We start from the raw sequence: 10277 nt of genomic DNA, 5'->3' as shown, positions 1-10277 counted from the left end.
AAAAGGAAGAAGGGGAACTTCTACACTCTGAACATTAGGAACTGGCAGGAAAACCAGAGCTGGATGGTAGTCAAAGTGGTAAAAACAGGTTTTTATTCAGAACTATTGCAGTAGGGAAAGAGAGAGCTCAATATCGAACCAGGCGAAATTCGAAATACAGCATGGACAAGTGGAAATTTATAGCTAAGGAGCAGGGAGGAAGTCGGTGGATGGAAAATTACTAAGGAGAAACATCAGGTATAAGGAAGGTTCTGGCTTAAAATGACCTAACCAGATACTTCTAAGGACAGGCCAGGGTGATCAGATGTCACGGGATGGTAGAGGATGAGGGACCTGATCAGGTATCCAGGACGATCAGACATTGAGGGCGGGTCTGGTTAAACTTGAGTTAGCAGCGTTCTTACTAAAACTAGATTTTACAAGGAAGTACACAGATGAGCCTAGGAGAAGTTTCAGGAGCCTGACTGAAGTTTGTTCAAGCAAATAAAATGTCAGAACCTTTTCTGCTCCTCAAGTCAGAACAAGGAGATTCTCCTGGAGGTTCTCCTGGAGCCCTGACTTTTGTATCCCCTGACACTTACTGCCAGGTTTCTAGTACACTGAGCTTAGGTCAAGAAATACTGGTGAAGAAGAAAAAAAAATAGTAAACTCAATCCTAATTTGGTGACACTTCACATTACCATCTTCTTCTCCAGTCTGCTTTCTACTGTTTATTTTCAGATTCCAGAAGTAGCTGCTGTGTGTCCAGGGTTCATAGGTATAGTCATTGGGAGACATGGGGGCGGGGGCACATTTAATTCATCATCCAACTTCAATTGTTTACCTTTCAAATTAATTTATACTCCTGATCTCTGTGAAGGTCTCCATTCAGACACTGCTGACGGGATTGGCAAAACTCTAACCTTGACTCCATTTAAGCTAGTAAGATTATCTCTCCAAGTATTTACCCCCTCTCTCAAAATAGCTCACTTACAAACAAATCAATGTTAAGGAGACATTATGAGAGAAGCCTAAGGAAAATTTTTTATAACCCATTATATAGGCATCACTATTACAGATTGCATATTAAGCGCTATCTATTATCACAGATACAGTTTATTTTACACAATATACTGTGTTTATGATTGTTTCAGTGTTTATTTGATGACCGACCACACTACACATAACACAACATGACATGCAATTCCATGGGTTGGATTTTTTTTTAAGAATAAGGTGATAGGATCCAAATTCATTTATTCTTTCAACAATTTTTTAATAAACAACTACCATCTGCCTTTTACTGTGCTAAATTCTGTGAGGTGTACAAAAATAATTTAGCAAGGTTAAGGTCAGGGCAAATTTTTACTTACATTCCTCCTTGGATGTCATAGTTGCAAATGTCCAAAATTTCGCATGCAACATCATAAAACCCTCACAAGGCGGCATGTGACAGGCATCAGAAGAGTAACAGAGAGTTCAACAGGATCAGAAAAAAGAAATGAGTTTCAGGGTCAGGCTGCCAGGGGGCTGTACCCTGGAACACACTTGTGACAATGGGAACATTATTCATAACCTTAGATCTTCTTTGAAATACCGTAAAAAATATTAACTATCTTTCAAGATCGTTGTATGGGTTGAGTAGGTAAGATGATGTGTTACCACTGACTGGGATAGAGAAGGCACACAATAAATTATAGATCTATGGAATAAGAAACAATTAAAATTCGTCATAATTAACACAGGTAATTATAAATTAAAGACAATCTTTTTAGATGATGTTGGCAAATAATGTTCGCGAAAGCTTCGAGCGCATACTGAAATGCCGGCGCTAACCATGTTTGAGTTCTGAACGTCACGATCTCTCAGAACGCCTTCCTGTTATTTTTTTTTTTAGATAAGAACTCCCGTTCTGCTATGTGCCGGCACGCGAGTGTCGGCAGCAATGGAAATGATCCAGACCTTCTCGGAGGAAGCTGCGAGCTTAGCCAACAAAGTTAAAACGTATTCAGACTATCAGGATTGTTTTGAGGACGCACAGTCTCATATGCATTCTTTTAACGTGGAGGAGATTACACAGATCGTGCTTTCGGAGATCTCCGACATCGAATATGACTTAACCTTGAGGAAATTATTGTGGGACGCGCAGGAGGAGTGGGGGGCGCTCTTCCAGGAATGGCGGAAGCGTACTCTTCACAGTATTGACATAGAGCTGGTACAGAGAAACGTTTCAAACTGGATGAACATAATCTTCGTACTAGAAAAAGGTAAGAGTTTCGTTCTCAAGTCTTTCCACCAAGAATACACACAAAATGGCCTCTGGGCCAGCGAGACCAGTGTCTTTGACCTGATTGCTTTACCCATTTCAAGGGGCGACCATTAATGGCTGGAGAAACAGTGCAGGGGTGTAGATAGAATCGTTTCCTGAAGCAAGAGAGAGATGAAAACTTTGTCCCTAAATTTTTTCTTAAGTAATTAGCGACAATTTTTGTATCCTTTAAAAGTGGGGTAAAACCCCAGACACTTCGTCATGATTCTGGGTCTTCTTAGGCTAGAGATGTTTTGATGTTAAGGGCCTACCTGCAAGATCTCCACCCAGATCCTCACCGTGGATGCCTGCAGCATCCTTTGGGCTGTTGGGGAACAGCTAAAAAAGCCATTCTGAGAGCTTTCCTTTCTGCTAATCATCAAATTTGAAATCTTCTCAACACAGAGATGCCGTTTCTGTGTGAGCAGTTCTGTAAGATCATATCCTTTCCAAAAGGAACGTTTTATTTCACTTGGCAAGAGAATGTTTTTGCTTTTTAAATTCCTCCCTTCCCTTATCTCTTGGCTATACTTCAAGCTATGATTTCCTCTCCAGAGAAATACTTTAATTTGCTTGTTTTCAAATTATACAAGAAATATAACCATATCGCAGAAAGAGAAAAATCGTGAGCAAATCGCCTGTAGTCTCACTGCTTTAACGGAACTCATTTTGTGCATTCTCTCTCAATATTTTGTCATATATCTGTTTCAGAGAACAATATATAAGTAACAAGTATAAAACACCTTTTTTCTATCCGTAGCTTCCCAGATAAAATCTTGCTGGTTGCGGACATATAATTCTTTTGTCCTTTTATTTAACTAGGTCTTGAAAAACATTTTGTTATTCTACATGGCTTTATTTTTAAAAACCCCATTGTACAAAATTGGACATTTAAGAACACGGGCATAGTGTTCAGTTGTCCCGAGTCCCCAACTTTGGCTATATCTCTGCCTCTTCCCCCTTTTTGTAAAATGTCGAGTAAAAAGGTTATAAGTATTGAAACTTCAGCTGCATAGGTTTTGAGTCTCATACCTCTGGTTTGTCAGTGCCAGAGGACAGACCAGTGCTGGTCCATGGCAGAGTTTTTATCTATATTTCCTACAGTTCAGTGTTAAAAGATTTTCCTTGTGAAATAATATGATGGAATTTTTCCTTTGATGTTCTTCCTTGCTGGGCAGCATTTAAAAGCCCCAAACCTGTAACAGTCATTTGAATGTATATATGTGTAGCTGTTGGTGTATCTGTCTTGTCAGTGGCAATCCGAGGCACCCTCTGGTAGCTGCCTATCCCCAGTCTCAAATTTTCCAAGATAACTTAGCTCCGATGGTCTCAGGTCTTAATCTCCAGTCCTGATCACTATTTCTCTTTATTTTCATCTGTAGTTGATTCTTTCGGAAGGGTGATATTAATAAAATTTATTATTTTAGTGCAGACTAATAACTGATCAGCTAGTATTACATTAGGTAGTAATTTTATTTCCTGGCTTAAAAATATGATGGACTTATCTCATCAGTGAGCCTACTGACCCATTGCAATTTACAGGTTTACCCAGAAACAACATGGTAACACATCTTAGGCAATCAGTGACAGATTTTAAACAAGAGCTGCCCATCATCATAGCTCTGGGCAACCCCTGTCTCAAGCCAAGGCACTGGGAGGCTCTCCAGGAGATTATAGGAAAGTCAGTTTCTCTGGATAAAAACTGTACAGTTGAGGATCTTCTAGAGCTTAAGGTAAGTAAAAATCGTTTTAAAAAGATAGGTTGAAACACCAGTGGCATCAACTTTCAGTGGGCAACTATAAATCTATAAGGAACAGGAATTAGAAAAGGGAGACATTCATAGAATGTCTGGGGAGGTGGGAGTATATTAGCAGATGATAGGTGACAGGAAATTATGTTTAGTTGGCCATATTGGTTAAGCTATTTATTGTGCCATTATTATCTAGATGATTAGAGAACAGCAATACTGGTTTTTATGTGTGGCAAATGAAATTAGCGTTTTATATTTAACAGTGCTGCTTATAGAGAATACATTTTATAGAAATAGAAAAATCCAAACTATATTCCATTTTAGACAAAATGAAAAATACGAAGAGCTTCTTAGGATAACCCTACCAATGAGTCAATATTATATTTTAAATACACAATTAGCAACTATTTGATTTGCCATGTAGGTTTTGTTTTAAAAATAGAGTTTTTCTGTTATTTAAAATTTTTTTTCTTTTTTCATGCTTGGCTTAAAATAAGCTTCATTTATGTTTCATGTTTCAGCGTTGACAGTGTCTAATAACGGTATTTTATACCTATAATTTTCTACTAAATTATCTGTTGTGATGAAGAAACGAGGGGAAATTATAAGAGTTTCAAAAGAACTTTAAAAGACAACTTTAATTGGTTTTCAAAATTAGATTATTTTATATCTCCAGTCTTAACCTCAACCTTTCTCCTGAACTCATGTATCTAATTTCTTAATCAATATCTCCACTTGTGTGTCTAAGAGATATCTCAAAATTAATGTCCAGAAATGCACTTCTCATTCTTCATTTCCCAAATCCTGCTCTTCCTCTCTCTTTCCCATCTTAGTTAATGGCATCTCCATTTTTGTCTGTTTTTTTTTTTTAAGCTAAAAATCATGAAATAATCTTTGAATCTTCTCTTATTCTTTTACTCCTCATTGGTAAACTCTCTCATGCTTTACTGGATCTTTCCCAGAGTCTCCTAACCGATCTATGTGCCACAAGTGAATTCAGCAAAATATCTAGATAATTTCAGAACATATAGGTCAATGCCAACAGTTAAGTTTATTCAAACCAGCATTTCAGAAATCTAGCACAATTTCAATGATATTTTCATTGTCTAAGTCTTAGGTTGTTGGAACCATTTTTAGGCAAGTCAGATAAAGGATTAAATTTGGCAGGCTAAGTGTCGCAGCAAGCAATGGAAATCAGGGTCGACAGGCCCAGAGGGGGTCAGCTCGTGGCCTGCATTGGGTCGATGATCTCAAAGGGTTCCAGTGAGCTATCCTTCCATTTCTCAAATGAGCAGACAGTTTAAAGTGAAAGTCCCACACGGTTTTTGGAGGATCCGAATTAAAATAATTCAACATCTGAACAAAAGCGAAGGTCTTCAGCCTCTGAAATACTTTAACCAAGAGTCAAAAGAGCCCCTTCTTCTCGAGGTTAGTCGTAATGGCAGAGGAGATGAGCGGACAATCAGCTGGTCATCCGAAGTGAGCTCTGAAAGCTCCCGGATGATTCTGATCATCCTGTAGAAATTCAACAACAACTAATCCAGATAACGCAAGTGCCTAGATGAACAGGATCTGGCCCGGAAAGTCAGCCTTCATTTACTAAAACACGTACATCTTGGGGCTGACCCAGAAATGGTAGTCATGATGCAAGACTGTCTAGAACAGGCTGTGATAGGTTCATTTGTGATCTTATCAAATGAATAAATTATGGTGTTATATAATAACGATTCTGCCCAAGATGTTTTGCAGGCTCTGAAAAGCTCGTGATGTGAAAAGCATGTCACAGAGTAAAGAGGAAGAGGTCAATGGTATGCATAAGATGAACACAATTACTTTATGGTTGATCGTTTTCACTTTAGAAAACCATGTGCTTTATAATAGAGGCAGATAATTATTACAGGCATTAAGATTTCATCCGAAACTTCCCAGATTATTACCAAGTTGATTGGGAGGTCTGAGCATTTGGTGGTCTAGTCCCAACTTTGACGATAAAGGGCTAGGTCCACTTGGTTAAAATTTTGCTTTAGACATTACCAGTGTCTGGATTTAGTACTAAGCAATTTCAGAATATGGGCATGAGGCACAAAGTTCTTTCTTCAGCATAGAAACTTGATGATCCTATGGTTCTTTATCTGCTTCAGGCCGAATAATCTGTGTCAAAGTGAAGGCTTTGACAAAGCTGTTACTTAAGACCATAAACTGTCAACTGATTTCACCATAGTCACACCCATCTTTGGCAGACCCATAAGAGAGATGATGACAAAAACTAGTCATATTTGTTTAGAGTCCCCACTGAGCTGCATTAACAAAACATAGGGATTAGACATCACTCTTTAGCCCCATGAAAATGCATATGGCAACAGTGGTAGATTCTTCTTTCAGGGATAAAAACAGTCAGCCTAGCTGGTTAATTCTAAGATGTGGAGATGGGAAGCTCTCTGAGTATCTCTATTATGGCGAGTGAATCTGGAGATCTTATATTAAGATCTTGTCCTGTGGGAATGGGCAGTCTGCAAACATGGGAAAAAAGACCTATATAGACTTCACTAATGAATTTTGAGAAACACTTATCCTTATCGAGGTATGGCAAAGAACGGGAAGCCAGGGAGAGGTGAGTCCATTAGAGTTACATTCTCTCAGATGATTATGTCCCAAGAATTATTATAGAGAGTAAAAGCATGTCATAAAGTATCTAAGCAGTTGACATTAGTGCAGAGGAAACAAAGCCGAAGGAAACAATATCTCCATATACACAGAAGGTGCTGTTAACTATTCTTTACACTGACTAGAATCAGAGAAAATAAACGTTGTGTTTAGAAATTTTCACCGAGCATGAAGAATATGAAAAGGTTAGGATGATTAAAAACGAAAAAGAGCTGAGTCATGAAGGTCAGGCCGTGAAGTCTCTGGGTAGGACATCAACCTAACTGGGATTGGATCTTCAGTACTTCTGACGCATCTTCAACACGGTCATTTAAATCTTCCAGTTTGGATGTATCGGGAATTATGGGCCCCATCGGACATTAACTAATAATTTTTTTTCATTTTAGATGTTTCAGCACGAAAGTCAAATAAACGAAATATCGACCTCAGCAACTAAAGAAACTGCGCTTGAAAAAATGCTCTTTAAGATCATTGAACTTTGGAACACGACTCCTTTACATTTAGTTCCTCACCACACAGAGACTTCCTCTGTCCTAATCATTTCATCTCTAGATGACATACTAGCTCAGCTGGAGGAGTCTCAGATCATACTTGCAACAGTTAAAGGATCTTCCTATATCGGGCCCATTAAGGTAAATACAGTGGCAAAGGGAAAATGTTTTCGTTTCCTCTAGTTTTATTTATTACTTTAAGTTTTTCATTCTGCAAACTTTGGAGTTATATAAACCATTCATATACGTATATAGAAATGAGGTGGAATATTTGGTAGTTCAAATACTCAGAGTAAGTTTTATGGAAACATTATTAACTGTTCATGAGGAACTGTCAGGAAGTTTAACCTGGGCAGACGAGATAAATCCAGATAATAAATCCAGATAATTCATTTTTATTTCCCGTGCCATTGCTCTTAAGGGTGAATCCTACCTCTATTCCTGTGTGTTCCTGCACTTATTTCTAGAACAAACAGCAGGCTCCACATCTATTCTAGTCTCATTAGGAATGAAACCATATGGTTGGCTTTTGTTCAGTGCTCTCTGATGGTGTGTTTTCATCATCGTAGGCTCTTGTGGATAAATGGGATCAAAACTTGACTCTCTTCTCTCGCACTCTTGAGGAATGGATGAACTGTCAAAGAACTTGGCTTTATCTTGAACCGATATTTAATTCTTTAGAAATACAAAGGTAAACACTCAAAACATGCCATATACAGGTTTAAAAAAAGCACGGTGGGTAATGTATTTCCTGTAATCCTTGAGAAATCAGTTTTTAATGAGAGCTCTAAAACAATCCTACCTATAAGCATAGAGTATAATCTGCTGCGTCATTATTATGTTTTTGATTTCATAAAAGATTGAAATAAAAATCTTATTTCTCAATTATGGATATAAAGCTATTAAGGACTGGGAAAGAATATCAGAGACATTATTATAATCCTAAAGCTACAATACTGTGTGTATTTAGTGCCAGAATATTAGTGTAGATTTGATCTGAACAATACAAATGCTTTTAATAGCATTCAGGCATAAATGATAGCTTCTTACTTTGGACCATGTGGAAGAACAGAGGGTCTAGACAATTGTTGAAAATTCTACCCTTTCTTTTTATTCATAGTGTTCAAATCAATTGGTCTCTTTCTAAAGTATTTGGTCTTAGAGTATTTAATTTAAGACGTATGTATTAACTAGAAGAATTTAATCTACTGACAATAAATCACACAGGCTAGTCTAGGAGCCATTCTGAAATAAGGTAGGAAATCATGGGGTGTGTATCTGTAAGGTATTAGAACATCTGATAGAAACCTTGAATATCAGGTTAAGTGTTTTCAATTTCATTTTAGAGGCAAGAGGTTTACAAAAGAGAACTGTTTAGGTATAAGTATTGTTTCGTAAGAAAGAGTATCCGTTTTTGTTATACATTTATATTTCTTATGATGTGAATGCTTTAGATTTATATTTCTTGTCATATAAATGTTTTAGATTCTTCCATTAATCTATACTTATTCCGATAGTCTTCATGGGTGAAACTACATAACTAAGGGATGTATTCTTTATGGTTACAACAACTTTTTACTAAAGATTTCTTAACCGAAGGAGAAATAAGACTCCTAAGTAAGGGAGTTTAAAATGTCACTTACTTGTTCTTTTACAAGATTTGCTCGGAGGTTGAAAATGGGGCTTTTAATTAAAGACCGAAGGCTCCGGTGCAATAGTTGTAAAGAAAAGAAAAAAAAATGGGTTCGTAATAGACCTGTCTTTGACTAATGGAGAAGGATGATGGGCCCTGATACCGAGGGGGAAATGAGAAAAAGAAGAAAGGGAAGAAAGATGCATGGGAGGGCAGAATTCTCTAAGGGAATTTGTGAGAGTAGAAGATGCTGTGCCACTTACCCTCACTCCGGACTAACTGCGAGTTGTACTGTCACCTCCCCGAGACAGAAGGGGAGCTTGAAGTATCCTTTGTGATGGGATTTTTACTGAGCTGTAGAAAATTATCCCAAGATGGGGACTGGGATAATGGGAGGCTCTTAGAAGAGCTTGACATATATCACCCTGGAATTTGGGGCATTAGAAACTAGGACTTGCCTCTTCTCTGGAGAAGTTTGAAGCAGCCTTTAATAGGAAAGCGAAGAAATGCAAGAAATACAGGGTTATTGTAGACGCCTGGTCCTCTACCAGAGGTGATTTTGCCCTCTAGGAGACATTTGGCAATGTCCGCAGACCCTTTTGTCTGTCCCAACTGGCGTGGTTGGGGGTGGGGAGAGATACTACTAGCATCTAGTGAATAGAGGATGTTATACATCCTACAGTGCACAGGAAAGCACCACGCCGCCACAACAAAGACTTGTCTGGCCCCAAATGTTAACAGTGTTCAAGTTGAGAAATCTTGACTCAGACCACGGAGACACAGCAGAAGTTTCCATCTTGACAGATCTCCACTCAAAATGGACACGACCAGAGCAAGGGAATGCCAGGGGTACACTGTGTAAGGCAATGATGAGGCGTGCTTGTAAGAGGTCAGCTGGAGAAAGCCAGGGACCGACGTGGTGTAGAAGTTTCTGTTGGGGCACTCAAGATCTCAGCAATATACCCCATGGGTAACTGTTCTGACATTCAAGGGCATTTAAGAGGCAAAAGAGAATTAAAAGTAACGCCAGCTGAATTAAAAACAAACAGCTTTTCCTCTAATTTCTTCTCTACCTTAACCTCCAAGTCGTAAGGAGCTTGCTATCAGGTCGGGACTCGGGTGGGACGGGAGTGGGAAACACAGGTGAGCAGAGAGTGGCAGAGAGCTAGATTGTGCAGCCTTTGAAAATACTGCCCTCGTTCACCTTCAACAAGAGCGGAAACAAAAGTTACTATATCAGTGGATTACCACGCCAGGCGTGGGTTTGCTTCCTTTTTTAAGGGGAGAAAAGAACGATAATATTCTGTAAAGGAAAATTTTTATACATATGCCGAAACTGCTTTACATTTCCTTATCCTCTAAGATGAGATAATTACTAATGGAACTTGAATCTTATCGTAAACACCTCTGCACTCTCGCTCCTGGGCCAGGCACCCTCTGTGATTCTCTCC

The 10277-nt window shown here is 38.6% G+C and overlaps 1 protein-coding gene across 1 annotated transcript in view; it reads left to right on the top strand.

The window, feature by feature from the left end:
• DNAH14 (dynein axonemal heavy chain 14) overlaps positions 1-10277 on the top strand; it is a 209823-nt gene that overhangs the window by 54190 nt on the left and 145356 nt on the right. The window contains exons 17-20 of the mRNA XM_039883632.1: positions 1877-2246; positions 3830-4020; positions 7089-7334; positions 7763-7884. Coding sequence (XP_039739566.1) covers positions 1877-2246; positions 3830-4020; positions 7089-7334; positions 7763-7884 — 929 coding nt within the window. The remainder of the gene's footprint in view (positions 1-1876; positions 2247-3829; positions 4021-7088; positions 7335-7762; positions 7885-10277) is intronic.

Source organism: Pteropus medius, unplaced genomic scaffold, assembly GCF_902729225.1.
Source record: "Pteropus medius unplaced genomic scaffold, Ma_sr-lr_union100, whole genome shotgun sequence".
Lineage (NCBI taxonomy): Eukaryota > Metazoa > Chordata > Mammalia > Chiroptera > Pteropodidae > Pteropus > Pteropus medius.
Note: the sequence above shows the minus strand (reverse complement) of the source record. Positions and strands in the feature narration are given on the sequence as shown.